This window comes from Alligator mississippiensis, chromosome 8 (genome assembly GCF_030867095.1).
Source record: "Alligator mississippiensis isolate rAllMis1 chromosome 8, rAllMis1, whole genome shotgun sequence".
Lineage (NCBI taxonomy): Eukaryota > Metazoa > Chordata > Crocodylia > Alligatoridae > Alligator > Alligator mississippiensis.
Genome location: NC_081831.1, coordinates 66,270,885 through 66,291,748, shown reverse-complemented (window position 1 = coordinate 66,291,748; position 20,864 = coordinate 66,270,885). Strand labels below are relative to the sequence as shown.

Here is a 20,864-nt window from a genome sequence, read left to right as displayed (position 1 = left end):
TTCATCTTCTTATCTAGGCCATTGTTTTGGTCTACATGCAGAAGGTCCTAGCTTTGCTCAAAGTCTTAACTCTTGAATTTTATCTTTAGAGGCCTTTAACAAAGTTAACCTAAAAATGACCCTTAAGCAAACATCCCGAGAGATCAAACCCTAGGGCCTTTGAAAAAATTGGAAAGAAAAGGTCACTTGCAGTGGTATGGAAGTTCCCCAAAGTAATTAAAATGGTCAAGAAAATAAACTGATTACCAAGCAAAAGAATCTGTTGAGTAAGATCCGAGCCCAAATTTGGGAGTAGTGACAGGTTTGGGTAGGAGGGGCCCAAGACGGCAACTCACCCAATAAAAACTGTAACCTACTGTCCCAATTTGGAGATAACTTCACTTGCAGAACAACGAAGGAAGAATCACAAGTGTAGGCCGGATCAGACTGATCACCTGAACCACCCTCTCCGTGAACATGGATTTCTTAGTTCACGCTGAAGCCTAGGAGCGCCCGAAGGGGACTGAAGGAAGGGGACTCATTCCTATCACTGCTGAGACCAACCCTAAAACCATAACTAAAGAATGAAGGTATACCTGGGGATTTGGCTTCTCGGGATTCTAGGATTGTAAGTATATTATAAAAATAATAGTATTGATTCAAATGTAACTTTTAGTTGTAATTGTAATTGTTTTAAGGAAGTGCATTTGGAGCATTGTTTCTTATATATGTAGTTATTGTGTTCTTAATGTTTGTGGTATTTCTTGAAGCTAAGAAGTGTTATATGCATAGCAAAGAATTTAAAAATAAATTTGTGTTGTATGAATTAAGTATGCAATCATTATGAAATCGTGCAAGTAGCTAAAAATTTCCCCAACCAGTGCATCAAACGAATCAGTAAATTGTGTGGGATCTTCTCTATTCCATAACCCACTAGAAACATTAACCATACTGAAATTACTTGGCAAATGAGGACACCCATGGGAGAACTGGGTTTTGCAAGCAAATTAAAAATTGTAAACTTATTATATTCTTGCTCAGTTTCCCCCTGGTGGCAGCAAGTACTTTGCAATCCTATGAAAAGCTGCTATAGCAAGGACATGCAGTCAAATTATTCTAAAAAATCAGATCTGTGGAATTTGAGTCAGAACAGAATTTATCCCATGTCAGTAAAACTCTAGAGTGTCTTCCAAGTGCTATTACTGACTATGGGCAGATCACAGTCTTTCAGACATAGATCTCACTTTCAGTAAGTTTTGTAAGTGGTTTCAGGCTCAAGTCAAGAGAGGCAAGATGGGTACAATTTGCAGTCTGTCTAATGTCTCTCACATCACAACAATGTTATTTTGGAAGAAATTACATGCATCAACCAGGTTGTTATGAATGCAGTATTTTATGGCAAGATCCCTGAGAGTCTTTAGATATTGCCCTTGGAGCTGTGCAGCCTTTACAAATGGATCACTAAGATTCAACTTGCTAACCAGGGGATATTTTTCAAAGATTCAGCATGGGTTGTCTTAATGTCATTCTGTGACACGTCCGGCACAGTCAGGCTAGATAACCTCATATCAGAGAAATCAGCATGGTTGACAGTCCCCTTGAATATTTCAGTTCTGCAGCGAGACCAAAATGTATGAGGTACAATTTAGAACAGAGATGCTGTTGTTCACTAAGTGAAGGAACTTCAGACGTGGAATGTGCTTGACAGCTTCAATTAACATTAGAAAACTTGGATATGCTGTTGTGAGCCAAGTTTAAAAATTGTACATTGGCAAGTGGCTAAAAGGCCTTTTCATTCATCAGTGTGGGAGATGTTCTTGTGATATAGTAATAACATAGCAAGTTACCATTTTTGTATTGTGCACACTGACTGAATCCATAGGCAACAGACAGTGAGGGTAGATACAATCCAGTCAAGCATGCGACAAGACAACTTGATATCAGCCGGCTCCCAGAAACTATCATCGTCTTCATCTTCAATGCAGATGATATATTCCAAACAGATGTTCTCTTTATAGTTGGCAGTAAATGAACTCACAAAGATTTGGGTTTTTTGGTCTTTGTTGTTATCACAAGCCAGGAAAGAGAAAGAGAGAGATTTCTTTCTTCTATTTACCAAAGATTTTGAAAATGTTTATTGCATGTGTGTATTCATGTGTTTATTGCATGTGTGGACCCCCCCTGCAAAGAAACTCTGTTCTGATAAAGAAAATAATATAAACCAGTCACTAGTGCCCAGCCCTTACCTATTGGGCTTCACTTTCTATGTTCTTCCCTGTTTTTCACACTAGACAGACCTGGTCTCCTGAGTAAAGTCTGTCATACATATGTAGCTGGGGTAGTGGATTGAGCAGTATGGGCTAATAGGAGCAATGCCATTATATATTATTTGCATTACACTTGTGTCTAGGGACCACACTCAAATTGAAGACCACCGTGCTCTAGGTGCTATAGAGAGAGACGTTCCATTTTAAAGCATTAATGACATGAAGAAACAAGACAGAGAAAGAAGGGTAGGAAGGGATAGCACTACATCTGCACATATACACACACTCCCCCATACAACACCTGTTGTGGTGAAAATGGTTTTAAAGATAGGGGTGCCTGGCTTATCCCAGTAGCAATGAAAACAAAATAGGCTGACTTTCCACTTAAATGCACCCACTTTGTGACCAACCATACCCTTTTTTCTTGCTGCTGTGATGAGTCTCCACTCCAGCTAGGGATGTGGCATTACTCTGGGCTAGGAACAGACATTCAAAAAGCCTGAGTCTGAATTAATTCAACCTTTGCAGGTTAGCCGAACCTGGCTAGGCTGAATCGTTTTGTAACCGGGCAGACATTCTCTCTGGACTGAAGAAATTCAGGCACATGCCTGCAGTGGCTCAGGCTGGAAGCTGGGGGTGGTGGTGGCGGGTGGCACTAGAGCAGCCTTCCTTTCCTTTCCGCAGTACTTAGCTGAGGGGGCGTGGCCAGGCCCCAGCAGGATGCTCAGATTAGGGAGGTCTGCCTGCACCATCCCAGGCTTTTCCCTGCTGACTGCTCAAGGGGCGGGAGTGTTGCTAGACCCCAGCCCCCTGCTAGCATTCTGAGGCAAGGGGGTTTTGCAGTCCATGCATCTGTTGGTGATACAGAGCTTTTCAATCTCCCTCCCTGTTTCTTAATACTGTCTGCAGCAAACTGACGGGAAAGCAAGCCAGCAGGGGGCTGTTAACAGTGTTTATCACCCCATCAGCAAAACAATAGCCTCTCTCCTTAGTGAAAACTCTTCTCAAACAGTTTACCAGCTGATCTGCTGATTAGCTCCAAAATGTCCTAAGCAGTCACTGTTCTGTCTGCCTGTCCCAGTGAAATTGGAGAGACTAACACAGACACCTCTTAGCATTAGCTAGTATACCATATGCCTAGGGTCTGTGGGGCTGGGGTCTGTGCTGTGGGAGATGGGAGGGGGGAATCCTGCTTGAGCAGCGAGGTGTGGGGTAGGGCAGGGGGAAGCCAGGCAGACCCTGCTGTACCTGCAGGATCTGCTGGAGCTCCAGCCAGGGAGCAGAGGGGAGGGACCAGCTCTGCTATGGAGCAGAGAGCTCTGCCCAGCCCAGAGAGCATGCTGGGATGCTGGGAGGGTCTGGTTTATCTTAAACCAGCAAGGGGTCTAGGAGAGACATTGCATAAAGCAATTTGAGCCAAATCAGTTAAGTCTGATACTATATTCAACCAGATTTATCTCAAACTGGTTTCAGCCATTTTCAAGCTGGTTTATTAGCACTGAACATCTGTTCTGTTACAGGTTTAAACCAGTTTCTGATCACTTAAACTGGTTTATGTGTAATGTCTGTCCCTAGCCCTGGTGTCCAGTGACTGGCTGCTGTGCTTTCAGGCAGCTGGCCTTGTCCCCTTAAACCAGCAGGGCAGACAGTGCTGAACTGTCCCTACAATTAGTCCTCTGGTGTGCTTGTAGACTGCCTTGATAGTACTATCTTGTCTTGATTTTGGATCCTGCTTTTGTTCCTTGTTTCTGCATTCCTAGTATCTGGTTCCTTGCCTGGAGTTTGCTCCTGACTGCATTTCTAAGCTCTTGAACCCTGGACAGTTCATGTCTCGGTTTCTAACTCTGGCTCCCAACCCTAGCTCAACTCTCAACTCTGACAGTTTTTTGTCCTTATCTAGCCCCCTGGGACTAGGGCTGACTGCCCACTTCCTGATTGTTGACAGCTACATCCTCTTCCACACTCTGGTTGTAAGCAGAATTTCAGTCCATTTTCACAAATGCCAAATTCCTTAATAGCATGCTTTCTGCCTTGTAGCTGGTCACTTGCTTATATCACTATGCCCATTTCCATAGATAGTTGCCCAGCCATGTGCATTATGCAAGGATTCCACAAAGACTCACCAGACTCTGCAAGACATGGAGTGACACCTGAATGTGACTGGTGAATAATCAGGCTTTAGGAGTTCCTTGAGGCAATTTGTACTCTGCAGGAAGGGCTGTTTAGCTTTTGTCATGCACAAACCAACAGGAAGCCATAGCAACCAGACAGCAGAATAGCAAACAGGAGAGTGCATATGAAAACACAGGTGCAGAAACAACGGGTGCATTTAGCCAGGCTCCTCTGGTGGGGGAGGTCTTTTTCATCCACAAAATAATCAGAACTTGAGAATTAATGTTAGTGGAAAAGACATAGAAAGCCCATGATTGACCTTGCATTAAAGCTTTAAAAAATGTGTTTTTAAGTAAAGTGAGAGAGTTAAACCCAGAACAGCAGGGAAGTGAAAATAATACCTGAAATCTCACAAAACTATTCCTGTGCATCTCTCTTCTATATTTTCCTTTCCGTTAGAACAAAGGCACAGCCTCTACAACCTAGCATAGGTTTGCTGTGAGCTGAGTTACACTATGGATGAAGTTGACTCTAGATCAATAGACACAAAAATAATGAAAAATAATGAAAAATAGCATAGCTATAAAAAGGATGTTAAGAAATTCTTTAAAAAATATTCCATGAGTTTTTCCACATCTCTTTATGGAATCTCTCAGCATCACAGATGAACCTATGAACTTCACTTCATCAACCTCCTAGATACAGAAACTCATGGGCTCAGTATAGACATTGGATTTATGACAGACTATAACCTGCCCTACATCTGACTCCCCAAGTACCTGTCCACTTTTTTACCTGCTACATCTCCCTACTGCCCCCACCCCCGCTTGCTTCCCAGCCTGTTGTTCATCCCTGACACCTCAATTTACATTTTCACTGACTGGGTTTCTTGCCTACATTGCATGCCAACCTCTGGCTTCTTCACTATTTATTCCATCCAGGAAGAGCAGGGAGCCTTCCCAGTGCGGGTGTGATCTCAGCCCACCCACCTGTGTCTGGGCCAACCACCTGCCCCTCTTTTCCTGCCACGCCTTGATGGAAAACTGATTCAGATGTTTCCCAGGTGGGAGGCTGCCCATTTAGGCCCCTGATGTCTAGGGGTGACATCCGTTCCGCGGCTCCATACTTCCCCTAACACTGTGGCCCATATCTCGCAGATGGCATCCCACCTGGAGCCTCACAACCCCACTGCAACCAGCAAGCCTCAGGCCTCTCAAAAATCTTACAGGTCTGGGCTTTCCCTAGCCAGGACTGTGCATGCGTGTGATGGCTGGAGGTTATAAGGCGCTTCCTACCCACCTTTCACCAGGGAGGTTTGCGGCCCTGGCATTTCTTGGGGGCTGCCGCGCCACCAGCAGTCCCATCAGGCCTCCTGGCCGTGGCAGGGTACAGTGTTAGGTCATGCCCAGGACCTGGGACCTCCTCCTTCCCCATAGCCCCATCCTATACCTCCAAGTTCAACCTGGCATGGGAGCTCTAAAGGGAGATGTTCTTCCCCTGCTAGCTAATGATACAGAGAGTGCCGCCTCTAGCTAGATCTATTTTTCTAGATCTAGAGCAGGGCACTAAACGATTAAAATAAATAAATAAAGAAAATAGGTGCAGACAGAGTGAGGAGGATGGCACTCACTCTGTTTGTATGTGCAGCTTGGGGAACCCCAGCAGCTGCTCCACCAAACCAGGATCCAAGGAGGTGTCACAACATCCCCAGAAATGCTGAACACTGGTCAGTGGACAGGTGGTCCTGGGCACCTGCGGTTGGATCCTGCCACATCTGGCTGTGGCCTGCCCAGTAGGCCAAGGGGTCACAGAGCAGCAGCTCCACGTCCTCAGCAAGATAGGTAACCACCAGTGCTACCTGCCCGATGCTGGAGTCTGGTGCCTCTGCACCCCACCATGGAAGCCATGCCCTTGGCCCAGATTGGCAACACCTGTGGTGGATGAGACTGGCTGGTGGATAGAGTGCTGGCACAGGACAGTGGATCCCCCTCTTCCACGTCCCCCTGCCTCTGCCCTTCTGCCTCCCTGACCATGTTCACCTGCACCTCTGTCCAATGATCCAGGGTTTTGCTGGTGTACACACTCCCCTTTACCTTTAGGTCTCACATGGCCATCAGCACATGGACTGTATTGGACCGCAATGGATCCAGCCATTTCTTGATGCCCTCCTTCAGCCGCTTCACCAGTACCTGCACCTCTGGTGACAGCGGCTTGCCCCAGCCAGGAACATTGATCCCCTGGAACTTCTCCATTTGCTTCTGAAGTTTCCTCACTATGAGGATCACCTGGCTAAGGAGGGCATTGCCAGTGCTAAGGGTCTCAGTGGCCTTGAGGAATGACTTGAGGACCACCAAGATCTGGGATATGGTATCCCACTCTGTTTTGTTAAGGGGGCTGCTGATCCCACTCTCCCTGAGCAAGGCCATCTCATGGATGGCCTTCTGTTGCTCGACCAGCCTTTTGAGCATCAGATATGTGGAGTTCCACTGAGTCTCCACATCCGGCATGATTTTGTGCTGCGGGATGCTCAGCTCTGCCTGTTTGTCCTGCAGCATCTTGCCCCCCTTGATGCTCCAGTGGAAGTAGCCCGCCACCTTCCTGCATTTTGAAATAAGCTGGCTGGTTGTGACAGTGCCCTCACTGGCAGCCCTGTCCCTCTCCAAGGCATCCCTGACTTTAATGTGGAATTTGTGTGCTACACAGCAGATGCCAACAAAGTTGGCATCACGGACTGCCTTGACCATATTGGCCCCATTGTCAGTGACTGTGAACCTGTGGGTGAACTCATCCTGCCTGAGCCACCCCTGCACCATACAGTTCGTGGCCCCCATGATCTCTGTTGCTATGTAGGGCTTATTCATCACCTCCACATGAAGGAGAGCCCACCGACAGCTTGACTGATCACACTGGTGCCCAGTGAGGGAGAGGTAAGTATAATCTCCACCCCGGCTGCTCCAGGTGTCCAAGGTGAAGTGTAAGGCCATCTGTGGCCCTGCCTTGCGCAACTCCTCCCTCAAGTACGCCCTGCATGCCTCATACAGGGAGGGCACCACTGTCCTGCCGAAGGTGGTGCATGTGGGCATACCATATGATGAGGCCACAAGTACCATGAGCCACCTGAACCCTGGCCACTCAACTAAGAAGGGTTGGCCACCCAGAGCAAGCATCTCCCCAGTGCTCCAGGTGACCTTGCTCACCTTGGGAATGAGCTCCCCTTTGTCCCTGCCTTACCCCCACTGATCCAGGGTGGCCTGCCCCTGTTTCTGGGGGATGGGAGCTTTGGAGCAAGAGGAGGACTTTCCTTTGGTCACACCCACTGGTGCTAGGCTGAGGATGAACAAGGACAAGGGGGTGGTGCCTGCGGAGATGCATCAGCATCCCCGTGATGCTGAAGTGTTTCTTGCCCTTGCCCCAGCTGGTCTTGCAAGGGCAGTGCAGGCAGACAGCATACTTGGGATCATCTGCCACCTCAAAATGATCCCACACTACACTACCCCCTTGCTTCTGGGGTGCAGGTGTGGATCCTGCCTTATCTCCCTCCTCAGCAGGCAGAGACACAATGACAGGGGAAGCTGAGCCACCTGCTCCCACAACCTCCTCCGCAGTGCCTTCTGGAGGAGACCTGGCTCTAGGGGAACTCTGAGGGGTGTGGAGCAGAAACTCAGATTCCCTTTCCTTCCCCTGGCTATGGCACTGAGTTCCCCTGGTTCCAGATCCTGGCACTGGGAGGCTTATGCTGGGAACTAAAATTGGGGTGAAGGAGGCTGTCATGCTGGTGCTTTTCATGCTGGGGGTTATTATTACTGCTGGTGTTAGTGGAGATGGGGCAGGTGCAGACACTGCTCCCACCTCCTTGCTGCCACTAGCAGCAGAAGCCTCATGGCTGTTAGGGAAGAGGGTGCATCTAAGTTTGGGGAGGGAACTAATAGCTCTCCCTCTGCCACCTCTCGCTCCCCTGCCAGAAGACCTGGCACCTGCCTTTCCAGCATGCTTCATAATGTTTGCTGTGCTGGAAAGTGTGTGTGTGTGTGTGTGTGTGTGTGTAATATATCTTGTATGTGTTTAGTGTGTGTGTGTGTGTGTAATATAACTTCTCTGTGCAATATTTCTTCTTCTATCTGGTTATTTTACTATATTATATATATATATATATTCTTCTTTCTGTCTGCTTATTTTACTATATCTTCTGTCTTTACTATATCTTCTATCTGCTTACTATATCTTCTATCTGTAATATATTGGAAAGGTATATATCCAATCCTTTCCAAAAAAAGAGACTAGCAAGAGACTGACTAGGAAGTCAGTCATTGCAGCCAGCCACAGTACCTTTCACACACTGTTGCTTTCAGTCAGACAGCTCACAAAAGGGACAGAAAGACTTCACACACAGCCTTATATCCTGTTTCTCCAGCCCTCCCCCAGAGCACTGGGACTGGAAGGACCTCAGGGACACATCGCAGACACGGGCCAGCTACAGATCAATATCAGAGCAGTTCTTCCGCTCCTCTTCCCCCTCCCTCTTCTGAGTTTCTGTTGCCCCGCAAGCCACCTCCGAAACATCCCAAATGTTTCGGATGGTTTCATTTCATTTCGGAGATGTTTCAGAGCCTTCCATTTTGTTTTGGGTTCAGTGTTTCGGGCGCCAAAACACCTCTGAAATGAAATGGCTGCCGAAATTTTGCGCAGCCCTAGGAGACAGCACTTTATTTTTAGAACATTCTTTTTTCTTTTGGGGATTCCATGCCCAAATCATGGGGATTGCCGTTTTCTCAGTTTCTGTGAAACATGTGAAATCACTAATAGTGTAGATCCCTAACTATTCAGAGTCTCAGTCTTTTGCCAACAGCAAAAAAACCACATTATTAAAACAGAAAGTCACATATGTGCTGAGAAAGTTGGAGCAAAGTTGAAAACTGTTTGATGTAAGACAGTTTCATAATACCCATCCCAGTATCTCTGCCTTTTAACATGCTTCAGAGGACCCTTCTCAAATGGGCAAGTGAAAATTTATTTCTAAGAACCACACTTTGAGCTGACAGTGAAACACAACACACTGCAGGACACAGCAAGCAGCTGCTATCTTAGCACAGAAATATTGGGAAAAAAAGAGATCTAGAATACACTTTAATAAGCAGGCAATGAACACTATTTTAACAACATTATAATTATAAAGTTCGAGGCACAGTCGTGACAGAATCAGAACTGTGATATTACATATTCATAGAGACACATAATAGTACTAAATATTGCACAAGATTGTTCAGAGGAGGAGGAGGAGAAGAAGAAGAAGGATTTTGTCTCCTTTGAGATTTGGTCAGTTCCTTTTGGTACAAACTGTTATATATAACTACAAGACATTTCATTATCATTTGTAAAAGTGTACTGGCTTATACAGTGTAATATTCAGACAAAGGTTTTCAGGGTCTTGAGTGTGTTGATTTTAAGAAAGGAGAGGTTTTACACTTAGCTTTTGAAACTAAGTGACACTGCTGGAAGTAATAAAAATAAATAAAAAACCTGGTTTAACGTATGTATTCATCTATGACTACTATTATTCAGATAGCTTTGATTACACATTAGAATTTAAACTCCTGATATCACGAGGTTGTCAAACAGGAATAAAGTTTATTGACAAAAAATTATTCTGTTTATATTTGTGGAAATATTTTACCTTTCATGGTATTTCACCTGCACAGTACAATCAAACTAGAAAACATTTTGGTTTTTCAATGTAAAGCATTATATAAAATACTTTATTCACAAGGCATCCAAAGATAAACATTCTAAAACAGCTACAACTCATGACAGAAATATTTGTTGGACAAACAACTCTGTTTTCAAGGAGATGGGCTCAAGATATCCTGGACCAAATCTACAGTACTGAATATTTCAATGCATTGTGTATGCATTCAAGTTCAAAACACATTTCCAGTCAGCTGATTAAAACAAGAGGCACCTCAGTTTTGATTAGGACAGTTTCTGTGCTGCAACTGGATCAAATATTGGTTTAAATGGATTCAGCAAACAGCTGGGAAACTCTTGAAGAGACTTGTGAATGGGAGTGGGGCAGGGGACTTTCATATATAGCTGATTTAACCAAATCCATTCACCTAAAACATTTAGTAATGAGTTGCTCTCACAACTGTCTGTTTTGTAACTATCAAATGGGAGTTTAAACCAGGGCTTAACCAAAAATGACTGTTCCTGCTGCCTGTGGCCAAAGCATAATGCTGATATGGAGCCATTTTAAGCTTTAGTACAGAATTACAAAGCAGATCCTGGGTCCAAAGAGATCAATGCCAAAATTCCCTTACAAGCCAAGGCCCTGTGTCCTTCTTGCAGGATGAAGCAGAAAAAGACTACCTGTCACCACCATATAGAAATACCTTCTATTTCAAATTGAAAGTCTGTCCTCACGTGAAAATGCTCCTTTTAGAAAAAAAAATGCAAGTACTTCCCATTCCACCTGCTGGATCTCACCAAGAACAGCCTCCCAAAATGAGGGGAGAGGACAGAGAGAACTGGAATAATTTGGAAGCAAATTATCAATTCTGAAGCACTAAACATTGCCTAGGCAAGTAGTAGTTTCTACACAAATATCCATTCATTTTCTCATAAATAGCTTTGCTGTTGAAGACTACCATTTAATGAAATGGTTTTACTGCAGCATAACAATATTTTCTGTCATCAAAATGGACAAATATAGCTATGATCTAGATTAAAAATCTTTAAAAAAATCTTTTTAGTTAGCAATCTCAGGAAAACAAACTCTATAGAAGTGTGTTGTTTCCCTACTACCTAATTCTCTACCTCGTGTAGCAAGAACAATAACAAATAACATATTGCACTCATTGGAACATGAAAAATGTGCTGCTCTTGTGCCTTCTTGATAGTGTATTCCACTGCACAGCCTTACTGCTTTCATATCTGGATATTTTCCCCTTAATATTCAAGTAAGAGATATTTCAGTGATGAATTATTTTAAAACAGAGCAAACTCTTCTTATGACTTTTTTTATATGCATGATGCATGTCTTAAATTAATTTCAAAACCAGAATGCTAATGTTTAGCAATCTGCATTGTCTATTTCTGATTCGAGGTGTTCTCAATTCTCTAAAAAACACAAATGGAAATTAAACAATCACCTCATGGCTCCAATTCCATAGTGTGGTTCATAAGACTTATTTACCAAGCCTGCTTTTAGTTAGCTCTCACTGCAGTAGGTCTACAGTGTAAGGTTTACAGATTAATAAACATCCCAAGTAGATTATTGGGTGATAAACACCAATTGTACTTTCAATCTTTCTGATTTAATGATAAAAGATATTCAGACTTTGAGCGTTCAGTTCTGTAGGAAATGATGGTGGAGCTTAACCTTCCCAAACCGAGACAGTTTGGATCTAGGGGTTTAGCTCAGGAACATCCCTGGTATGTGGACACTTGACAGCATTACAAGTAACTGGTGCTAGCTCAGTACACAATAAATAAAGGAAATACTTTGGTATTCATAGCCAACTGCAAGGAGTGAATTGTAAAAAGATAAGAGCAGTGTAACATCTGTAGCATCTATATGAATCAGCTGAGTTAATTTAAAGGGAAAGAAATAGTTCTGCTAACTAAACACCACCTACTTGAAATGAATAAACAGGCTTCTTAGACAGCCCAATAATTCACCTAGTAGCATAGCATGTTAGATGCTCAGAAAGATCTCAGATGATGCATTTTTGGAGCTAGCAAAGAGCAGGAGTGAAACGACAGATCCGCCCAGGGTGTGTACTTTTAGAGTGCCTTCTCAGTAGCAGGAGTGTATTGGGACATGAGTACTTGGAAAAAAGAAAGAAGATAAACAGGGACCAAATAGTAGGAAGGCCCCTTAATCTTTCTGTGTATGATAAGAAATCCAGATCAAAGGGGATGAGATGCTTTGAATGCTGGAGGGGGGAATATTAAATAACATAAAAGGTAAAATGTTTGAGGAACCATTTTTGTACGAAGCAGGGGTATAAAAATATGAAAAATCCTGAAAGTTATGCAATAAGGCACATCCGCTTGCAAACAACTTTCACATTTAAGATCCTTGTGATGCACACTTTAACTACGCTAGGCATAAAAAAACTGCCCATAGTTGCCCATTATTTATTTCCCAGCCTATTTCTGCTCTCCCTGGAGGGTTTATTTTGGTATCTTGTCAAAAATAATATGACACAAATAGCTTCATAGGACTGTTACCCAGCTTTGCTGGGAGGCTTTAGTAGCTACTGCTCCTTTTCTTTTTGCTGTGACTGGGTTAAAAAAAATACTGGAAGGTAACTGCAAATAAAACAGAGCAGCTTTTCAGTTTGAAGCATAAAAATATTTTCTTTCCCATATAAATGAGCAATTAAACCCATAAAATGAAAACAAGTCAGACCTCCAGAACATGTCAGTGCTTATAAAGTGTTCTGGCCAGCCATGTCTCCTTCAGAATTTTTCATAACGCTGTGTCGTCTTCCTCTCTGAAGTCCCCCACTAAGAGCGAGTGCTTATCTGGCTCACTGAGAACTATGCTGTTGAGTGATCGCTTATCGGAGAAAAGGGAATTTATCGAGGCTCTGCTGTAATTGATGATCCGATCCATTAGACTCAGTTTAGGAGAATCTTTCCCTGTTTCATTAATTCCAATATGAACGCTAATTTCTGAAGGACTCTTGTGTTTCATTTGGCCATGGGCACGGAGTTCATATTTCTCAGAACTTGGTTTCTTGTAACTAAAGAGAAAAAAATGCAATTCCTATTAGTTTGAAGTAACTGCAAGAAGGGTGGAAACTGTACTGCATATACATGTGTATGAATTAGAAGCATTAATACACAGTGACACTTATTGCACAAAAGCTTGTAATTGTTTATTTTTTGGATGATATTCATGTCAAATGAGTGCTTAATTCCTTTTTTAAAGTGAAAAGCAAAGCAAAGCAGACTTGTACCACTCTATAAGTCTCCCTGATTGACTGGTGGTGAATGCCCCAGGTACATCCAGACAGAATGCACCTACTGAGTTGGCAACTGGAAGAGGCATGGCCCCAGTGTCTCTCTACTTAACAAGCTACCACTTTTTTACCCAGGAGCCACTGACATCTGTAGTGTGGCATGGACCTTTACTTGCTCCAGCTTTCTATTACAGCTGCCTGAGGAGTAAGAAATGGAACAAACAATAACATGTAACACTGTTTATTGCAATAATTTATATTCCAGTGTTTACAACATCCTTGCTCTATAACCACAACAGTTTGGAAATGGTCAGCATGATCTGGCAAAGCTTCTATCAGATTTCCAGGGTCAAGAATTTTTGTGTGCTATGTGCATAGTGATTTTTAGATACAAAAATCACTTCTCAATTTCAGAGTTCTCATCAGGTGTACTCAGACTGCCATTCAAAGTCATCTTTTTAAGGTGCTTTAAACCAATTTCCTACTCCGTTCAAATAAAATGGACAGAAAAGAAGCCAAGAGGGGAGAGCTTTGAACAAGGTGACAGCTGCCCTGAAGCCAGCTCTTGGTAGGCACCTGAATGACAATTCAGACCTGAGATTAGATCTTGGAGCTCTGCCTCCTAGCCCTGTGCTCAGTTTCCTAGGCCCAATGGCCTCTATAAGATATAAGACCTGTGCCTAAAGATCATCTTAACCATGAACTACAGAACTGCTTATACTTACAGCTTTAGCATCAGAGAAGAAAGTACAACGGAAACGGAAGAGGCGGCCATAGCTGCAGAGCCCATCCATGGCTGCAGAACCAAACCAATTGGCAGGAAGACACCTAGGGAAGAAATCGCCCACCACTGTTTACACATAAGCACTGCTACATGAACAGAACATTCCTCAGAGTACTTCTAAGACACTACATAAGAATACAGCAAGCATCACGAGGGATGTCTCTACTTGAACTCAATTATTTAATTGCCAGTGAACTCAATTATTTAATGCAATTCACAGAATGAAATCATTAAAAAACTGTTCAGAACAAGTAGCTGTGCTGTAGCTAGACTAGAATATTCCAGTTGTGTTAGATAACCTATTCTAAAGTATATCTAAAAACTTACCCTCTTGCCTCCACAGCTGAAGTGTTTCCTTCATAGGCCCCAAACCCTGGATTATATTTAATATAATGTTGTTGATATACAGAACCTAACCATGGGAGATGACTGTGCTACCCTGCTACAATTTCTCTGAACTCTAGAACCTTATTCTGATAATCACTCAAAAAAAGCCAATACCATTTCACATACTAGCAAAGCCCCAGGCCAGTACCACAATGAAACATTTACATACCAGCAGCTACAGGAACTCCAATAAGGTTATAAATCAGAGCAAAGACAAAGTTGATCCGGATCCTTTTGACAGTCTTCCTTGATAAATCTATACTTGCCACTACATCCATCAAGTCATCCTGCAAATCAGTAAATACTTACAGAAGTCAAAGAAAAATAAAAAAGGTACAAATGTGATTTCATCATTCACCTGTTTTTTAAAGCTAAATACTAAACCCTGGCATTTCTGACACAAAAGTACATTTGGTGTTTTTTAGATTAAGCCTTTCCCACAGGTTTATGCTTGTACTGCACCTGGCACAATAGGCTCCAATTTTGACTGCAAGCTCTTGGCACTACAACAATTCAAATAATCCTTATAGTGTGTCAGTGTGGTGAGAGAGGGACGCTTGTATCTATCAAACGAATTTAGGAAAAAAGCTGCACTCTTGGATGAAGCATGGCATATGGGAATAAGCAGTGGATCTGTCTGAGTTACTACAATGCCCAAGGCAATTCAATTTTATTTTATTTCGGTACATTCCATTTCCTCCCCAAAGGCCCCCTCCTTTACCCACCCTCATGCTTGGCCCTGTTGCCACAATAAAAAAGGAAGCTGGGGGAAGCCAGCGAGACTCATCACTGCTCAGGAATCAGAGAGAGCCTGTTTCCATCTTGCCCCAATTCTACGAGTCTGAAGAAACGAACAACAACACATGAGCAGCAGACCCAGTGCAGGCCAGTGGGGATGAGATGGACTGAGCTCATGTCTGTCCCTTCACTGAATGCCCCCAACTCATTTTGCATTAGTGAAACAACCTTAGTTTAGTTACTTACCCTAATTAGAACCACATCTGCAGCCTCAATGGCAACATCAGTGCCTGTGCCAATAGCAATTCCAACATTAGCCATGGCAAGAGCAGGGGAATCATTGATCCCATCTCCCACCATCGCTACCCGCTTCCCTTCATCTTGTAACTGTTTCACTTTGGCTACTTTGTGGGAAGGAAGAACCTCAGCAAACACTTTGGTGATGCCAACCTAAGGGAAGAGAGAGGACAAAACCTCAGCTTCTGTCTGAGTTTACATGTTTTTAATGCTGCCACTAACTACAGGTATCCACCTGGATTAACAACAGAAACTCCAATTGCATTGTAGCTGTTAAGCTGCAAACCAAACACACTCTTTTCCCTGTCTTACTGTGTTATTTTTCCAGGGCTGGAAGTAGCATGAGGAAGAGCTCAACTTTGAGATTTGATTTAGCAAGAAAAGTAATAACTGACTGATTGGTTGGGAGAAACCAGTTATCTTAACAGTAGAAATAAAACTGAAGTTAAAGAAGAGTTTATTCAAATATCCCCAGAACAGGATGTGAGGTTCCTCTCCCCCTAGGGTGAAGTTCAACAGGATTCACTGGGAGCAAAAGTCTATAAGCAATGTAGGAATATTCAAACAATTTACCTGAGCAGCAATAGATCTGGCTGTTTTGCTGTTGTCTCCAGTCATTAGAACAACTTCTAAGCCCATTGTCTTCAAAGTGAAGACTGCCAATTCAGCCTCAGGTTTCACTGTATCAGCAATTGCTATCAAGCCACAGAGCACTCCTAATAGAGAGAATGTATGATAATAAGTATGTTCCTATTGAAGTTTTCTTCACCTTTAGGAGGCAGAGACCCATTCCTCAGAGTTGATAATATTCCCTCTTGTCCTTCACCTTAAAAGTGTTGCACAGTAGCCAAAAACCCAGGCCACTGAGAAGGGCTGGGAGAACCTCTACATTTCAAAATATTACAAGAAGTGTAAAGGTAGAGACCGAGTTGTGACCCCATCACTTCTATCACAGTCTACTGTGTCACAGCCATCTGTCTCTCTCTTCACTTTCTATTTAATGGTCACAAGTCAAAGAATGCAGGAAAATGGCCACAGTCTTACCATCAACAGCCACTAGGACAGCAGTGCGACCCCTTTGTTCATGTTCAATCATGGCATTATCAACATCACTTTGAAGGAGGATGCCATTTCTATTCATCCACTCCCGGTTTCCAATAAGAACAGAGTACTTCTGAGAATTCATAGTAGCTGAAGGAAGAAAATGCAGTCCTATCATTATCTGAATACTAGGCAGCCCCCTGTTAATCTACATGAGGATTCACAGGGTACTCAGACTGGCTGGGAGGACCAATATCCACAATCCAAATAATGCTTACAAAGAGTTTCTCCTTCCCACCTCCCAAACTTTTCACTTCTTTGTTCTTGATACAGACAAGAATTAGGTCCTCTGTAATGACAGACTGTTAATGTTTTAGCTGGAAGTCTCCACCATACACACTACCATACGTAGAAAGCATTGAGTCAGCTTCCTCTCAGGGTGCTATTGTACATCTAAGAGCTGTGATCATGAGCCCCTGTGGGTACAGATTGGTCAGCTGTGTAAATGACATGAAGATTCTGAGTAGCAATCCCTTGGAAAGAAAAACAGTGGAAAGACAGAGAAGAGCACTAAGAGCCAGCTCTGTTGCCAAGTACTGTTGGCAAATAACTTTAATTACGTGTGCCTCAATTGAATATAACTCCTTTCATTTCAATGTCCCTCAGGCACACATCTGCATCAATATCCCCATTTTACAGATGAATAATGTGCAGAACTGTATTAATTTAAAGCACTGCTCCAGGAGGATGCAATCTCAGTTCCCCAGGCTGAAAAGTTAATGGCCTATAGCAGCCTCTTCCCTAAGGAGTCTAAACAAAGCACAAAAAAAGGAATCCTCCTTCCTGAGATGACTATTATTTTATAAGGCTACATCAGCTTACCAGGTAGCTGGGCATCAATAATCAAGGCTGGTTGCATTGATTCCTCAGTGTCCTCACCAATTTTCACCAGTGTTACATTTCTAATGTTGTTTCCTTCAATCCTTTGATTCCTCCTGTACAGCAATGCCTCAATATTGGTGACTTTACAGCTAATGCCACAGCCTGGAACTACCTGGAAATCTGTGCATGTCCCAAGGGTTTCTGAGTCCAGTTCCTACAGGAAAAGGAGATAAATCAAGCATTTTCTGATTCCGCGCAGATCTCAGTTACATTTATAAAACCTGCCTTCTAGCAAAACGCACCTAACCCCAAATCTAGATCATAAGCCAAGAATATGCCATCATCAAAAGACAAGTTAAAGTGTGTGGTTCTAAAGCAGGTGACATGGTATCAACAATCCATGTGGCTTTGCATTTTTCTGTTCGCTGAACTCTCCAAATGAAAGGTCCCTTCAATAAGCAAATTGCTTTCTAGACCGTTGAGGATTATTCACAGATGTTTTAAAGGAAGTGCTGCAAGAGAGGTTCTCTCTCACTGCAACACATGCTGCCCCTGTGAAAGGATCTTGGTACTATACCTTCTTGCAGTGTTTTGTTATCGCTACTCCAAGGGGATGTTCACTGTTACTCTCTGCAGTGCCCACTATTGCCAAAATCCTATTGTGTGGCATCCGGTTACTCTCCACGAGAATCTTCACCTGCATCACTTGAGGTGCTCCATGTGTAATGGTCCCTGTTTTATCAAACACCACTACCTTAACCTGAAGCAAAACACAAGACTGCATTATTGCATAAAGACCTTATTGCAAGGCGCACTCAGATGATCCTTGGCCAAGTTACTTTACTTCACTTTACAAGGATTCACAAGCTTGTAACTCTGTTGTGATCTGGTAGAACTCTGTGCGTTATTCAAGCACAGAACCCAGCATTTAGAATCCCACTAAGTTACAGCCATGGAAAAAAACCCAGCATGTTCTTACCTTATGTGCCATCTCTAGTGGCTCCCCACCTTTGATCAATATGCCATTCTGCGCTCCTACTCCAGTACCCACCATCACCGCTGTTGGGGTAGCTAAGCCCAGTGAGCAAGGGCAAGCAATACACAGGACAGTGATGGAGGCTTGGAAAGCAAAGCGGATTATCACTTCAGTTTTGGAAATGCTCTTATTGTAACCCTAATGACAAAGAAATTCATGTTTAGCAAGGGGATACAATGGGGTGGGATAGATGCTTTACAATGTTCACATTTGTAATTACACACACAGACTCATGTTAACATGGAAAAATAAATTTCTCCAAAGTTGGGAAGTGCCAAATTCAAGATTGCTCATATAACCTTAATTTTTTTTCCCCACAGTGCATATGCCATTGCCTGGTCTCTCTTTCTTAACCATAGCACTTCTGTCTTGATTTATTTCTTTAATTAAATTAGACAGTACTAGCCATGGTAATCCCTTAAACTGTAGCATAATAAAAGATATTCCTTATTGTTATATATACAATAATATAAAGGATATCATGACTGATAGCCTATAAACAGCATATTGTCAGTTACCCAAAACAGCAATCAGCTACTAAACTGCCACCTAAACACTCTCCTGATGCAAATTTGGATGCTGATTCTCTACTGGGATTCACAAATTTATGAACTGTATTGACTTTAGACAAGGCTTTGCACAGAGCAGTGCCAGCAAAATCTAATTCAGAATTAAGCCCTAGGACTTAAAGAATCATCTCTCTCATAGGTAGCACAGGCAATGGAGAAGGTTCAAGGGTTCAGTAAGTTTTTTGGGTAGCTCTTTCTTTAGAAGATTAATTTTAATTCACTTACTTGTTAAACCAAATAAAATGTATTTTAAAAAAATGATTTTGCTAATGATTAAGTTCTTTAAAAAGATGTTCCTTTATTTTTAGTTCTGAAGTTGACACTTGCAGAGAACCATTGGTAAGAAATGTCATAAGATGGCAGCCCATACCCAAAAATAGCTGTATGGGCTGATGAGATCAACAAAAACTGGTAATTGCCTTGACCGTTTTAAATGTTTTGTAAAAAGAGTGAATTAACTGTGGTGTACCAGAGCCATAGCAAGTTCATTCAGCATCCAGGGCAGACAGGGGTGGGGAGGATTTATACTGACCAGCATGTGTGGCACGGGAGGGAAGGGTTGCTTGGGGATGGGGAGAGGAGTCATACCTTCCCAGCTCTTCTCACTCCAGTGGCAGCTGCCACAGGTGCAGCTACAGATGTAGCAATACAGAGTTGGGCTATGGCTGCTGGGGGACAGGCAGCAGCATGGGCTCCCTGAGAGCCCCATTTGCTCTGCCCATCCCCCCAGGCACAGGCTATGCCTCTCATGGAAAAGCTTTCCCGGGGGGAAAGAGGGAAATGTCATTCCACTCCCCTTTCTGCCAGACACACTACTGGTCCGTGGCTGCTTGGTTCCCATGGCCAGGTGCTGCAGGGCTGTCCTTGCTGTGATAGACTCCTGGGGAAGGGGGTCATACTGCTGCCTCCTGTAAGTCAGCACCTGGGGCTGGTGCCCCACTCATCACCCCCTAGTTATGCTACTGCTATATGCCAAGACTAAACACTGCAGTTTTCCCTTAAGCAGGTTTTGCATTGCTGTATACTAATCAACAGCAAGGAAAAGGCTGCTGCAGTCAAACAGACTTCTATTTCTCTCATCATGTTACAAACATTTTAGAAAATGACCAGAGTTACTTACAAGAAAATATTTTTCCACTATTTCAAAATCAACAAATCCAATGACAATCCAAGCAAAAAGGGTCACCACAGAGACAGCCACAATAAAAGGCACAAAATAGCCACTAAGTTTGTCTGCAAACTGCTGGATCGGCGCCTACAGAGAAGAAAGCACAACTGTCAGTTCTGGCAACATATCACTCTCCTCCTCCTGTGTGTCAAGGCACTAATATAAATCAGAGGGTTCATGCGTTCAGTACCTGCTTATAAGAAAACTAGATATTCCTACTCCAAGACTAAGAGACTCAGAACATTAAGGGCCTGGAGTAACTCATGCCGATACACAGACTGACTGAAACACAATTTAAACACATGCTTGATTTGCTGAATTGATGTGTAAATAAGATCATGATACCTTTGAGGTCTGCGCCTCCTCGACGAGTTTGACAATCTGGGAAAGAGTTGTATCAGCTCCAACATGGGTTGCACGGATCAGCAGTGACCCATTCTGATTAATAGACCCTGCTATAACTGTATTGCCGGGTCTTTTGGCCACAGGCATTGCTTCACCTATGTAAAAGCCAACAATAGATTTTAGGGTGGCAACTCTCAGACTATATTTTTTGTACTGCTACCTACTCCTAATATGCAGTTACAAACATAAACAAATCAGTGAACTTCAGCTTCCTGGTTTATATGTGTTTGAAA

The 20,864-nt window shown here is 43.1% G+C and overlaps 1 protein-coding gene across 3 annotated transcripts in view; it reads right to left on the bottom strand.

Annotated features, from left to right (window-relative positions):
* Nucleotides 1-9,469: 9,469 nt before the first annotated feature.
* The window catches only part of ATP7A (ATPase copper transporting alpha), a 61,224-nt gene continuing 49,829 nt past the window's right edge, over nucleotides 9,470-20,864 (bottom strand). For all 3 annotated transcript variants that reach the window (XM_014607210.3, XM_006262566.4, XM_019487834.2), the window contains 11 exons: nucleotides 20,572-20,726; nucleotides 20,179-20,313; nucleotides 18,433-18,627; nucleotides 18,031-18,213; nucleotides 17,454-17,667; nucleotides 16,575-16,721; nucleotides 16,104-16,246; nucleotides 15,480-15,683; nucleotides 14,665-14,782; nucleotides 14,050-14,152; nucleotides 9,470-13,105 (listed from right to left, as the gene is read on the bottom strand). In XM_014607210.3, the coding sequence (XP_014462696.1) occupies nucleotides 12,829-13,105; nucleotides 14,050-14,152; nucleotides 14,665-14,782; nucleotides 15,480-15,683; nucleotides 16,104-16,246; nucleotides 16,575-16,721; nucleotides 17,454-17,667; nucleotides 18,031-18,213; nucleotides 18,433-18,627; nucleotides 20,179-20,313; nucleotides 20,572-20,726 (1,874 nt within the window). In that variant the 3' untranslated portion in view covers nucleotides 9,470-12,828. The remainder of the gene's footprint in view (nucleotides 13,106-14,049; nucleotides 14,153-14,664; nucleotides 14,783-15,479; nucleotides 15,684-16,103; nucleotides 16,247-16,574; nucleotides 16,722-17,453; nucleotides 17,668-18,030; nucleotides 18,214-18,432; nucleotides 18,628-20,178; nucleotides 20,314-20,571; nucleotides 20,727-20,864) is intronic.